Source organism: Syngnathoides biaculeatus, chromosome 9, assembly GCF_019802595.1.
Source record: "Syngnathoides biaculeatus isolate LvHL_M chromosome 9, ASM1980259v1, whole genome shotgun sequence".
Classification (NCBI taxonomy): Eukaryota; Metazoa; Chordata; class Actinopteri; order Syngnathiformes; family Syngnathidae; genus Syngnathoides; species Syngnathoides biaculeatus.
In genome coordinates, this window is record NC_084648.1 from 20,583,657 (window position 1) to 20,598,096 (window position 14,440).

The window sequence follows — 14,440 nt, forward strand, 5'->3', positions numbered from 1 at the left end:
TAAAACTATTTTCGGAAGGATTTGAACAGAGTGCGAGACAAACAGAGAGAGTCAGCAAATGAAAATGGAGCTACCGCGTTACTTGCTTTTACAGTCTTGCGGTTATAATATGGGTAGTTAGATTCGTCTTTGACGAGAAAATCACCAACTAATGAGTCCGAGCCATTTCCAACGCAGAAAATAAGCTGGATAATTATGCCCTTCCAGTGTTATCATCACTTGCGGCCTCATCAAGGAATGCGCATTCTTTTAACTCGGGCTTGAAAAACACCCCGACACATATACCGGATACTCCATAAATGTATATTTGACTCATTTTCACAGGAACAAAAAGAAATTCTTCCTGCATACGTCAGCCCTGCTGGACTACGAGGTCACCAAAGAGTACAGCGTCACCATTGTTGCCGTAGATTCTGGGAGCCCGAGTCTCTCCAGCAACAGTTCCCTGATGGTGCGCGTTGTCGATTACAACGACCACCCCCCAGTCTTCGCCCAAAGCGTAGTGGAGGTCCACTTTGCAGAAAACAACTCCCCCAATGAGAGGGTCGTCACCGTGGTGGCCGCCGACGCAGACAGCGGCAAGAACGCAGAGATTGCATACACCTTGGACGCTGTTGCAAACGGGCCGTTTCACATAGATCCCGATAACGGAGATATCCGTGCCGCTGGCGTCCTGGACAGGGAGCAGAGAGAGCGGTACGAACTCAAAGTTATTGCCAGGGACAAGGGCAACCCCGCTCTCCAGGGATCCGCGACCGTCGTCATTCAGGTGACCGACCGCAATGACAACGCGCCCAAGTTTGTCCAGGAAGTTTTTACATTCTACGTCAAAGAAAACCTGCTCGCCAACAGCCCGGTCGGCATGGTGACCGTGACGGATGCTGACGAAGGTGAGAACGCAGAACTCGCACTCTATGTAGAAATGGACGGGCCAGGGGAGAAAACCGCGGTGGACAACGGAGAGAAGGAGCAGGAGGAGGTGTTCTCCATTGAGAACAACACCGGCACCATCTTCTCGACTTTGTCTTTCGACCGTGAGAAGCTTTCCGCCTACACCTTCCGTGTACGCGCAGTGGACGGAGGAGAGCCTCGCAAAACCGCCACAGCTACCGTCTCGCTCTATGTGACCGACGAGAACGACAACGCCCCCTCCGTCACATCTCCGGCCAACGAGTCCTACACGCTGCTCCCGCCCGCAAGCAGCGCCCGCACCGTAGTCCGAACCGTGACGGCCACAGACTCGGACGCGGGTCCAAATGCGGACCTCCGCTACGCCTTGGTTGGGGGGAATCCCTTCAGATTGTTCGAGATCGGCCACTCCAATGGCGTGATCACACTGGCGGAGCCGCTGGAGCGACGCCACAGAGGTCTGCATCGCCTGGTGGTCCGGGTCAACGACAGCGGGACCCCCTCGCTGTGCGCCACGGCGCTGGTCCACGTCTTCATCAACGAGAGCTTGGTCAACGCCTCCCTGGTCGACGCGCAGGTAATCTTTGCATGCCGTGTTCTGCCTTGACTCGAGCTCGTAGGGTAATGCAGAACTTGAAAGAAATGAATCATAATCGGAAGACGCAAGGATCTGTCCCGTTTTGGCTTGTGCAGATTGTTCTACCGAGATGGCGACGATAGCCAAGACGAGATTGTGTCCCTCCGATGCATTCCGCTAATGGCCACGCTGATATCGCGTTACAAAAGAGGAGGATACTAATTAAAACTGATTGTAGCTGTTTAAACTAAAGTGGTAAGGCGATTATTTTCTTGATAGAATTAAATGACTGGAGTCTCCGCTCTGGGTTTGCACTTTTCGGCCCATTTTTAGGACTTTAATTGTGTCTGCATTGGTCCCGGATAAAGAATCACGTTTATCTTTTGAGGACTATTGGCAGCGCTGACTTCTTTGTTGTTTTGAATCCTGCAGGAGTGTGTTCTCTGTCCAGTCTGACTTCTTGTAATGACTGTGTGGTTAAAATAACAGTCATTACTGAAGAGGCTCTTCTTTTACGGAACATTGAACGCGGAGCCGAGGGAAATAGGTGCGTGGTGTGTGCGCGAGAGCGGGATAGAGGACGACAGAGCAAAAGCATTAGCGGTGATATTGTGTTGGAGGCAGACGCAGAGAGACGGACTGGCCCAGTTTTGTCCCCCCCACCCCCCACCCCCCCGCCGGGTCCGTTGAAGTATGTTCATTTGAATGGAAGCTGCACTTTAAGCGGGGTCGCTCGGCGATGGTAGGCCTGAATATTGATGAGGGTTTTTTTTTTTTCACGTTTCTGTTGTATCATGCTGCACAGGCCGTGCATTAGTATTCAGACAGAAAACAAAGTACCTGGAAACAGGACTCGAGTCTAAATAAGTCATTTTACGACAGGAATGCGCGGAAAGAAAACATCTGCACTCATCAAATCGTGTGGTCTTGTGGAACTAAAAAGTTGACTACAAGGGGAGCCAGCTTGTGGAGCAAATTGACTCGACATAACGGCATTACTGTTGCACCAGAAACAACCACGGCAGTCCAAATTCACTTTGTGTACTTCTGCTACAAAGCCTGTTTTTCTACCACAGCCTCATTACACGAACAAAATGCCAGTCCCATTATGCTTGAAAACTGGCTCCGTTCATCTACAAATGCTGCGAGGTAATAACCACAAAAATGTCGCTCTGCTCTGCGTCACGTAAATGGAATTGATTAGTAATGAAATGAGCTCAGCTCAGCGACGATGTAACGATGTGAGTTGCTCGGAAAAAAGTTTTACCTCACGGTTCGGTTGATGGTGTTTGGAGGGCGTTGAGTTTTCCCTCCCCCCGTCGGGTCTGTGCACGGGTAGTGACGGGAGCAGTAAATAACTCGCTTCGCTTGGAGGTATTTGAAAAGGAAGGGACAGTCCGTGATAATGTTCGGCATTTGACCTCATGTCCCCCCACATCGACTCCACAGCAAATTACCTTCTAATGGAACATGGGAATGTCGCTCGGGATGTTCTGAACTCCTGTTTCCAGAGTCATGAGCAGAGTAATGTTCATCCATCCCTCAGTGCAAGCGGGAGTGGCGGAGCCTCTCCCGGCTATCGTCGGGCAGGAGGCGGGGTCCACCCTGAGCCGGTCGCCGGCCAACAGTCCCGCCGACGGGGCAATTTGGAGTCTCCAGTGAATGCAAGCTTGTTTTGGGGATGCGGGAGGAAACCGGAGTGTCCTTTGGAAAACCCACGCAGGCACGGGGTGGGCACGCAAACCCCACACAGGCGCAACCCCGGTTCTCAGAACCGCGAGGCTGACGCTCCACAGCTGCCCCGCCGTGCCGCCCACGCTAATGTTCATGTAATGTCATTCCTTCCTTCCTTCGTCTTCCATTTAGCTTATCCTCACTACTCACTTTTTTCCCCCCTCAGATCTACCGGTCAAGTCTTTCTTCTCGTGACAAACAAAATGACAACATTACCCCAAGGCGAAATGCAAATGATTTCCAAGAAATGTTTGTCATGTTCTCGTTGTCAGTAGAAATGGCAGTGTGTGCACCCTTGCCCGTTTATTTGATTTATTTCATTTTTTTTTTATCGTCCAAAAACCTGCGTTAGCACTGGCTGGGAGTCGTAATTCACCTTGTGAGGAGAACCAAGCGTCCCCCAAATGTCGCGTTTTAGGGCGGCGAGTGAACGGAGAAACGTGCTGTAGCATTTGCAGGTAAGCCAGTCCACCTCAGTATTATGACGCTTTCACTCAAGAGTGGGCCGACAAATTGTCCAACAAGAGAGCTTTGTGGCGATTGCAAAAGAACATTTGGCAAGTGTCACGACGACGGTGCCGACAGGAGGAATAAAAAAAAAAAAAAACAATGGGCCCAAGTGACCAGTGAGTCCAAACGTAAGGTGTAACGTGTCCAAGCTGCCGTTTATGTTGTCTTTGAGCAAAACATGCGAGGTTGAGTGCGATTGCAAGGAGGAACTTGTCCGAGTAATTGAGTACAAGAAGTCAGCGAAGAGAGAGAATTCTTCCGTCTCATAATGAAGTCAAACTGAGCGGTGGACAGACGCCAGATGTAATTAGGCGGCAAAAAAAAAAAGAAAAAAAAAATGCCTGCTAGTGCCACAGCACCGCGACAGGAGAATGTTCTTTTTCTTGCAGCAGTGCTGGTGTTGGCTAATTAGCACCAATACGGCGGTGCTGTCGGAGCGAGTTATTTTAGACATTGTTGGCGTGCTACAACTTAAGGATGCCTTGTTTTGTAAATCTGATTCGAGCCCCCGAGATCATAACGAAACGAGCAGGAGGATCTCGACTCTGGATTGTGTCACGGCGCGAGGATGAAGGAAAAAGGCCCTGCTTCACATTTTACGCACATCGGTTAGCTTGTTGATTTGACATGAATATTTGAGGACATAAAAAAATGAATGAGAGCCTGTGAAAGAACTGAATCAAGTTCAAGAGTACATGCGGCCAAAGACTTCCTTCCAGTTGACGCGTTCAAACAAAATTCAACACTTTGCTCTTTTAGGGCTGGAAAAAGGTTCACCGTTTTTGGTCGACCTCACGCTAAAAGCTTTTTTGGAAGCTTCATCTCGTCTGAATGTTGTCGCAAAATGTGCAGTTGTTCGCTTGCGTAGAATAACTTCAGCCAATCTATTCGTCTGTATTCGCGAAACAGATCTTGAAAAACTCTCCGTCACCGCGAGTAGCTTTTTTTTGATGCTCGGTTTTTGTCTTCCAAGAAAGTGCAGCCGCCCACCAGCGCGCCGCCTACGCCCTATTACGAATCCCTCCTGAGTTCTAAGCAGGACTGCGATACGATTGGCTGCTTGCGTATCGGCGACGCATATATTTGTTTGGGATTCAAATAGATGTGTAGTTCGATGGAAGAAACAATTGCATTCCCAAATATACTACATTTTTGAGCTGTTATTAAAATATTGCAATTGCTCAACCCGTCGTAGCGTCAGAATTTGACACCGGGCTACGCCGGATCGCGGGTGAGCCGAAGCGATCCCGGCTGACTGTTTGGGCGAGAGCCATGCGCGCCCTCTGGCCTACTTGCTTCTGTCCCGGGGTCCCATCGACAAACATCTTCTTTCTGCCCTTGCTTTGTTTTTCCTGCTAGGAAATGCAAATGACAATCTGTTCTCAATTGCCTTCCTTGGTAAATTAAAAAAACCCAAAACAGCTCTTTCCTCTCACACCGATGATCGTTTCAAAATGTTGAATTAACCTAACCCGTGTTTTCGGAGTGTGGTAGGAAGCTGTAGCATTTGGAGAAATTCTATGCAAGCGCGTGGAGAACTTAAATTGCACATTGGAGGGCCAGAGCCAAGATTCTGGCCCCAAAACCCCTGCGGGGCGCACCTGCGAACCACTTGAGTGCCAGGTTTCTGGATTTCAGGGATGAGAATTTTCCGCTGATGGGCGGATTTCCGACTTTTTCAGACCAAAATGACCATTCTTCCATTGTAGATCAACTATTCATTGAAATACTAAAAACTTTGACTTGATTACATCCTTGAAGAGAAATATATAATATAAAGCAGTCTACAGCACATATGTGGTAAGGTCATTTTGATTTATATTGTTATCAAAACTTGTGCTTCATCTCTACACTATACTAATTCTATGAATAACTGACTGCATATCGAAAAGAAAATACAATGCTGTATCCATAGTAAACAGCGAAAGAGGAGTTTGGCAAATGGTGAAACTCTTCTATATAATGTGCTTCAAATAAGTCCAATAATTCAAGCAAGAAATGAAGAAATGAAACTATTTCAACTTTTGCTGTACTGGTAGAGCACCAAACAAGGGACATTTTTTCCACAAATACAGTTCAATCCAGTGTTGAAATGAATGATTTTGGGGCTAACAAATTGCTAAAATGGCTTAGCTTCGGGGGGCTTCGCCCCCTGGGCCCCCAACGGGGCGCTGCCCCTGCACCCCCGCTGAGAGCCTGCGGCCCCCAGACCCCCGGCTACTTTTCAAACTTTTTTTTTCTCTCCTTTGGCATTGTCATCCCTGGGATTTGGACATCAGGTCACCCAAATCCACTTTCTTACTGCCACACCGGAGCCGTCTTATTTTGCAACGACAGTACTTGGAACTCTTGTACACCGCATTCATTGTCTTCCGACTTTACTGCTGATCGGCACTTATGACTGTTGGTAAGAGAAACAAGCGGCCGTCTGAATTTGTGTCTTGGGTCCGGGTTTTATCGACCGTTCCGCTGCAGATTGGAAGGCAACGTTCACAATTAACCTGTAAATGGACCGAGCGATCGCGACCATCACACTCGATGAAGCCGCTACGATGATTGGCAGCTAAGACTGCTCAGTGATTGGCCGAATTGGGCATAAAAAGATGGCCACTCCGGTCGTGCACAAAGGCGGAAATTGAAGTTGAAACCCGGGTAACCGTACCGTGGAACTGAGTTACGGAATGGATCAGGTAGTAATTGTATTTCTTGTGGTCACCTGAGAGTTTTGACTCTAAAAAGTTCAAGTCAACCCCAAATAGCAGGGCCCGAGTGTTTTTTTTTTTTTTTTTTTTTTTTTTTGCCAGTAAAGTGAAAGGAGAGCAAAGAGAAGGAGAAATGTGATCTGGTACAGCACATCGCTTAGACCAGAAGCATCATTTGATGGGTTCTGTACGGAACGTCGTCATGCGGGAAGGCACCTGGGCAAGAAAGAGCCTGAAACTTCCTGGGGGGAGGTGAAAATTGGACTATTGGGCCCTCACACAACAGGAAAAATTGGGTCTGGCATAGAATTACGGGAGGGGGGGGGGGGAGTTCTTTTGTCAAGAGAAATAAAAAAATCAATAAGTGAAGCAAATTCACACAACGTTCAGTCTCTCTCGCTCTCTCTCGCCGTTTGCTACATATTCTGAATGAAGTGATTATTTGATCAAAATGCTTTTTTTCCTGAGAAAAATGGACTCAACAATGGGGGGACTTTGGTGCATCAAGTTCTTACCTTCAGTCAAATGATTGATTCTCCCGTAATATTCCAAAAAAAAAAAAAAAAAATTCAAGACTTTATCCTGATTCTTTTTCTTTTTGCCTGCGGTTGAGAATGCACCTTAACACATCTGCATCGCGCCTTCTTTAGCCTTCGTGATTTGAAAGAAGTGGTACTTGACACTCGACTTTTGCAGAGGTTTTACACTTTACACAATCCCCACCTGGATAATTAAGCGTTGAATTAATTATAATAGCCGACGCCTCCGAACCGCAGCGCTCTCGCCAATGCGTGCGGCGCTCCGGCTTCGACTGAGATCTAAATTTGGATCAACGGGCGCGTTCGCGAGAGAACATGTCACGGTCGCAGCATCCGCATGTGTACTGTTCTTTAATCTGTGAACTCCCGGGAGAGCAAAGAGATGCACGGAGATGCCAACGCCGAGCTCAGCTGGAAGCAAACTCCCCAAGCGGAATCCAGGCTCGCTCTGGGACTTGGATTCTGAGTGACACGGCCAAATTTGGTGGCTCCCGACGCGTGCACATCTGTAGCTTCAACTACAGATTTGAACACTTGGGACGTGTACAGTACAGAGTACTTTTGTCTTTCTTTGAACACAACAAACGGGAAAGGTCGCCGTAGGAGAATATGCAAAGCGAGTTCCACACTTTGGCCTCGGAACTGCTCATCATTTTCACGGGGGGGGATTGCAAACCCCCGGACCGCCCACTCACCTCCACCCGCTATTTCCGCGGCGTCTTTCTTATTAAGCCGGCAGAATGTTGCAGGGATTACTCGAGTATGTCATTTCCAGCCTTGACAGGAGAGAAGAAATTGTCATGTGAGCTTTGAGACTCCACGTCAAGGCTGCATAATGACGTGTCTAACGAACAGACAGCTTACACCGCCGAGTCGCGTAAGCGCCGACGTGCACACTTTCTCTGCGTGTTGTCCATGCAAGAAACGCTTTTCATAGCGGCGCTTTCTATTTCTCGACCGGGTCAACTGCAAAAGTTGGTCGTCGCCGATCGGCCGACGGCGCATAACCGGTTATAAATTCTGGTTCCACCACGTAGGCCACGTTTGTGCATCGACATCAGTGTCGACCCTCACCGGACGACGACGGCCTCATTCGTGCAGGGTGTAAATTATGTTGATCCAAACGGCCTCGCGTCGACAATGTTGCCGCCTTCCTCGTCACTATCCTTCCAAATCTCCATGAGAAGAAGAAGAAGAAAAAAAAAAAAAAAGAGGATAACAAATCCTGCACAAATCCACTCCCACACTTCGCCTTCACAATGGCCGCTTTATACGCCGCTTGTAATGGCGATACAGTCATTTTCTGCTATTTAGTTTTTTTTTTTTTTTGTCCTTTTCTGCGTCACGTATTGACTGCTTCTTCTTTGGCTGTGCGACCTTGCCTCATGCACTCTGCAAGCCCCCCCCCCACATCCGCTTCAAACGACTTGACGTGCGATATTTACCTCACGACCCAGTTGGCGGGCGCGAGCAAATTCCGGACGCGAATTCGAACGCAAGACAAATAATATATTTAGTGACACTCCAAGTGTTTGGGAATAATGGCGAGGAGGCCCATAAAACACAGCGATGGCTTTAATTAAGCTGAAGATGCTGTTTGATGTTCCTCTGCGTCTCGCACCTACTGCGTCATTGTCGATGAGGCTTTTTTTATTGTATTTTATTTTTTATTATTTTTTTATTTTTCCTCTCTTCTGTGATTCGACTCTTGGCAGCTCGGTGGGTGCGTGGTTTTCCCTGATGTCTCGCAGCTAGAACGTTCCGTGGGGGCTTCTCGTGTGCGCCGTTGTCATGTTTTCGCGTTCTCGTATCCGTGGCTGCCTCCCAAATTGCATGAACGAACGACTCAGTGACTTCATAATTATCTTTCCCATGACAATGAGTCGTTCTAATATACGCACACAGGAATGAGGTGCAGTATGTCCACCGTCCCCATGCATCCTTCCTCCCTTTAGAGTTTTTTTCTTCTCAATATTATGTTGTGAAATAAGTGGCACGGTGGATCAGCAGGAATGCATCGGCCTCACAGTTCTGCGGTCCCGGGTTCAATCCCGGACCCGCCTGTGTGGAGTTTGCGTGTTCTCCCTGTACCCGCTTGGCTTTTCTCTGCGTGGGCACTCCGGCTTCCTCCCACGTCCCAAAAACATCCAACATTCATTCATTGGACCCTCTAAATTGTCCCCTCGGTGTGACTTTGAGTGCAGCTGTTTGTCGACAGCTGGGATAGCCTCCAGCGCTCCCCGCGACCCTTGTGAGGATAAGCGGCTAAGAAAATGGATGGCTGGATGGTTGGATGTTGTGAAATGTGATGACTACTCCAGGGAACGGCCGTTCGTTTGGTTTATCTTTCTCCACTGTAGCTAATGTTGAACATAATCCGATCCGGAACTCGTTCGGTCCTCTAATTTGTTTGGGGAGTTTTTCCCATATGAGATATTAGAACTAGAAATAGGGTCAATCTGTAACTATCAGAAAAAACATGATTCATACAACGTTTTTATGTTGGCAAAGAGAGATCAGACACATGGCATATTTGCTTGGGATATCTAACTTTTCGGCCAAAGCACTCAAGCTCCAAAGATTTGCAGGACTTTTCATATGAGTGCGATATTTGTTCATAACTTTGGTCACAATCACGGATGCGGCGCCGTTTTCTGTACATTCCTTCCAGGTTTACAGAGCTTGTTTGGTTTTTTTTTTGTTTTTTGTTTTTTTTTGCTTCCGAAAGCATTGAGACAGCATGCACGAATCTTAGCTTACTCCATTTTTTTTTTTTATGGCTGAACTTTGACCTTATGCGCTAAACGGGAATATTAGTTCAACGAATCAATGTTTTTCAAACTGCCATGTAAATGTATCTGACCGTGGCCTGGACGTGCAAAACGATTGTGAAGCACGTTCCCATTTCAGGAAACAAATGAACAAAAGGACCAAACACAAGTTCCGTGTTGCCTTTTCGTCTTTTGGAATCAGGTTCGTCTTTGGGGAAAGTGTTTCAGTTTTCTATTGGTTTAGTTCTTGAAATGTAAGTGTATCACGATTTGTTACGTTGTTTTGCATTTCCAGGCCCGATCTCGGCAACCGTGCACAGATGCAATGTCTTGACCCTGTTTTTTGTTTTTTTTTGTTTTTGTTTTTGTTTTGTTTCGTGCTCCTAACGCTCGCGTTCTTTTCGTAACAGGTAAGCCGAAGCTTGTTAGCGCCGCTGTCGCTGGACATCGCCGGGGACCCAGACAGCGAGCGCGCGTTAGGCAAGCAGCGCCTCAGCGTCGCCATCGGCGTTCTGGCGGGGGCCGCAGCCGTCATCCTGGTCATCCTCCTCGTAGTCACGGCGAGGCAGTGCGGCGCTCAAGGCAAGAACGGCTACGAAGCCGGTAAGAAGGAGCCGGAAGAAGATTTCTTCAGCCCGTCGGGGGCCCAGCCGCAGGTCGGCCGCGGCGGCGGCGGCGGCGGCGGCGGATCGGACCGGGGCCGCAAAGCTCGGCGGGACAAGCGCAACGGAAACGGCGCTGGCGCGGCGGCCGGCCCCGGCAAGTCAGACAGGTCCCTGTACAGCGGTATCGTCACCGTGAACGGGCTTCGGCGCCACGCCAACGAGGAGGAAGAGGACGAGGATGTTAGCAGCGCCAGCGAGCGCCTCGCGGCCCGCTACTGCGCCGTGGACGGCGACCCCGGCAGCCCGAGGATGGGCGGCGGCAGGCGCCACCAGTCCAGTCCGGACCTGGCCAGGCACTACAAGTCCAGCTCGCCTCTCCCCGCAGTCAACCTGCAGCCGCAATCCCCTCCGGCCGAAGGGAAGAAGCATCAAGCGGTGCAGGAGCTGCCGCCCTCCAACACCTTCGTGGGCAGCGGGGGCTGCGTGGGGAGCGCCGGCTCCAGCGGCAGCGGCAGCAGCAGCGGAAACGGGGACGCCATGTCCCTGGGTTCGGACCAGTGCTCGGAGTACGGCTGCCAGACCGGGAACAAGTACAACAAACAGGTACGGCGGCACCCGGAAGTTGCTCCAGTCATATCTCACGCTCATTTCGTTTTGTTTGAACGGAGAAACGACGCCGCGCACTGACACTAAGCCACGTCCTTCCTTCTGGCTGTCGTGCTCTTTGTCCGCTTCACGCCGCCTGATCGCTGTCGGCTCCTCCCTGGCTCGGCGTCTTCTTATTGACACGTCAGCTGACGTACTGTAGCGCACGGCCCGCAGCTCGCATCTAAACACTGTTTTATCTCGGCAAAATAGCTGCACGCACATTTCAGCCCGATAAGCCTTTGAGCCGTGCGTCGGTACCCCGCTGTCTAAATGTCTGCGCGCATAACATCGTGTATTAAAAATGTTGGCCCCCCCCCACCCACCCCACGAACTGCAGTATTTGTATGCGAACGGGCATGTTTTTGTTTGTGTACGCGGGCAACCCCCCGAGGTCTTCAGAGGGTGGACGGCCGTAGGGGGGAGCGGACGCGGAGCTGACCCCGACAGGCTAATTGGCCTCGTTTGCCGTTTCAATTTGTATTGTCGAGAGCTGCATTTTTAACAGAAATATACATTCCTAGAGCGATGCAGTTGCGGCGCCAGTTCAAGCAGCGACACGTCCTCGCACAGGACGCAGCGGTTAAAAGCCGAAGTCCGTCTGACAAATGAATACTGCACGGAGACCGGCCGAGTCCACGCTCTTCCCACACGCGTCTATCATCTATCATCTATCGTCTTAGATGGACCGACGCAGCGTGGTCGCAGCAAGTCCACGGGGGGGGGGGATGACGCTTGAGTGACAGCTCACCCATCTTAAAGGGCCAGCGTCTTGTTTGCGTGACTGAAGGCTCTGCAGTTATCCTCCCGCGGTGAAAAAGTGCTGATGTGGTCATTTAAAAGAAACCAGAGGAGCTTCTTAGGCTAATCAATTCATACGCGGGACTCGCTGATCCCGTTCAACACACACACACACGCACAAAATAATGCACACACACTTCTGAGGTTAATCCATTACGGAGTCAATCCTCTTAATCTTCCTTTCCCAGGGTAAGAAAATGCTTACTGGGAGAGTTTTGGTCTTGATGCTTACGTGCACTCAAAACATGCCAGCACACATTGAGGCACGCGCAGACACACAAACTGACAGCGTAAATGAATTATTGATCGCACGGAGTAATTAACTCCTCTGACGCGGCCCTGGGTGCACTATCCACCGTCCCAAGTCCACCTCCAAAAGATCTCACACACACCCACTCATTCCTTGTCCAGAAGACTGCGGCTGCTTGTACGTGTCTGAATGCGTTAACACTGGGGGGGGGGGGGGGGGCTGACTTTATGCTTGGGGGAGGACTTCATTCAAATGCATGCAAGTGAGAGACCGGCTCGGGGACCGAAAGGTGGCGGCCGGGTGCCAAATGCGGGAAAGCCGGGACGCTGACAGAATCGGGAGAGAGTGGAGGAGAATTATTGGATGTCGCCAAGCGGAGAGATGAAGGCAAGGGAACGAGCTGGGAGCGAGAAGTTCAAACTTCTGAGCTACTTTACTGGGTCACTAAGCGCAGCGCCAATGAAGGATCGTCATGTGATATCAGCAGAACCGCTCCAAATAACGAGTCGAACGGCAGACGAAAATTACGGTCCGGTCATTGAAATTCCCGCAAAAGCGCAGCGGCCAGCGGCTCGCCTCGGCGTTCTTGCGTCGGTCGTCTGTCCCGGCCGCGCTTTATGATGTCATATCTTAACGACATCTGGAACAACTTGGGCCGCATCTGCCGCAGACGTCCATTAAAAGGTGCTTGGAGGGTGAAGGTCAGAGGTCAAGGTCATCTCTCGTTCTTTTTCCTGTACGATACCTGAAAAAATGTTTTTGCTGGTAAACAAACGAGATGACGACAAATATATATATATATATATTTTTTTTAAATTTAACTCTGCAAAGTTGGTGGCAATATTTAATATGTGATGTACATATAACACAATGAAGGAGCGAAATGGTAGTGAAACAGCGAACTAGTGCTAATTCTGATGCTAACTGTTTGCCAAAGGCTGGTTTTGTTGTCTCAAATTTTGTCCAAAATTTAGACCATACGCTCAGTATCACAATATGCACTTCAAGGGTAGATGTCCTGCTCTCATAAACGAGAACAAAATGCATGCAAAAAAAGGGGGGAGGGGTGGGAAGATTATTCAAGTAGTGGATGAAATAGCTATAGAATAATCACATCGAAAGAGTCACTGGTAACAAAATCTCCCTCATGAAGAAAAAATGCTGAATTTAAATTGACAGTCATTGGTCTGATTATGATTACTTTTATGTTTGGTATTATGTTTAAGTTTATTATTATTATTATTCGTAGTGGGTATTTTAGATTCCAGTAGCAAAGAACTGTTCTCCTGCTTTTGGATGTTTTTACTATTTTGCAACTAGCTACTTAATAAGCTCAGTGTGTGCATTGTAGTTACTATATGAAACGTGTTTTTAAGTGAATGTTGATATTAATCGTGCAGCTCATTGCATTGTACAAGTGGGCAAGTTGTCAAGAAGATGCCACGTCATGCAGGAGCAACTTTTCAATCTTTGACTCCTACTTAGCAACTGAGCGAACGAAGAATTGAAATATGCTTTCAGTGGGTATTTTTTTTTTTTTTTTTTTTTCCTCGTTTTTCGGTCAGCACCAAAAATATCCATTAAAAGTAAAAGGTTGGCTGATGGAGGGAGAGCGAGAGAGAGAGGCAGGGGGTGCTGGTTTGGGCGGCATCCAAAGAGCGAGAGCGGCCTGCCGAGATGTGGGTCATCAGGATACCCGGTGGCACGGGGACACGTTCGTGATCACAGCGCTCACATGGCACTGCAGTCAATATGGGCAACGTGGTCTCGTTTTGCCCTCAAACCACTGGCACAGACACACACAGCACGGACCCTTTCTTCCTGGCTAATGTCCACAATCAATTCTCAGCAGTGCCCATTCATTTATTTGCAGCAATCTAGTTTTATATATATATATATATATTTTTTTTTTTAAATTCTGCAACGTATATTTTAACCTTGAGGAATGCTGTTCTGTCAAAGGCCGGATTTCTTTTCTCCTGTTTTCATACCTGCAGTTCGACTTTGACCTTTGGCGCTAGTTCGGTACCCCCGCTGTATTTGCCATATGCGCGGGCGGGCTACCTTCGCGCCGTCCCTCGGCCCGCGCTGACCTCCAAAAGCGTCGACTCGGCGTTTTCGCAACTCCTTTTACTATAGCGAGCATTTTCTTTTCTCGGAGTGTGTCCGTCCGGCTTGAGTGGCACAACGGCGCTATCGAACCGGGGGACACACCTCGGCATCTGGGGACGGTTCAGCGGGCGGTTAAGAATGTTGAGACTACAGGTGCGTTGACTGTGCAGTTTTTAGCTCCTTGGGTGACAAAACAGGAGAAGGTCACGGCTCCAGTCTCAGCACAGCAGAACCCGTTCCGATGAGACGGGCCAAGGACAAAGTACGAAGCGGAGTTTTTCCGCA

The 14,440-nt window shown here is 49.1% G+C and overlaps 1 protein-coding gene across 4 annotated transcripts in view; it reads left to right on the top strand.

Annotated features, from left to right (window-relative positions):
- The window catches only part of pcdh7a (protocadherin 7a), a 192,452-nt gene that overhangs the window by 137,845 nt on the left and 40,167 nt on the right, over positions 1–14,440 (top strand). For all 4 annotated transcript variants that reach the window (XM_061829690.1, XM_061829689.1, XM_061829688.1 and 1 more), the window contains 2 exons: positions 325–1,486; positions 10,153–10,950. In XM_061829690.1, the coding sequence (XP_061685674.1) occupies positions 325–1,486; positions 10,153–10,950 (1,960 nt within the window). The remainder of the gene's footprint in view (positions 1–324; positions 1,487–10,152; positions 10,951–14,440) is intronic.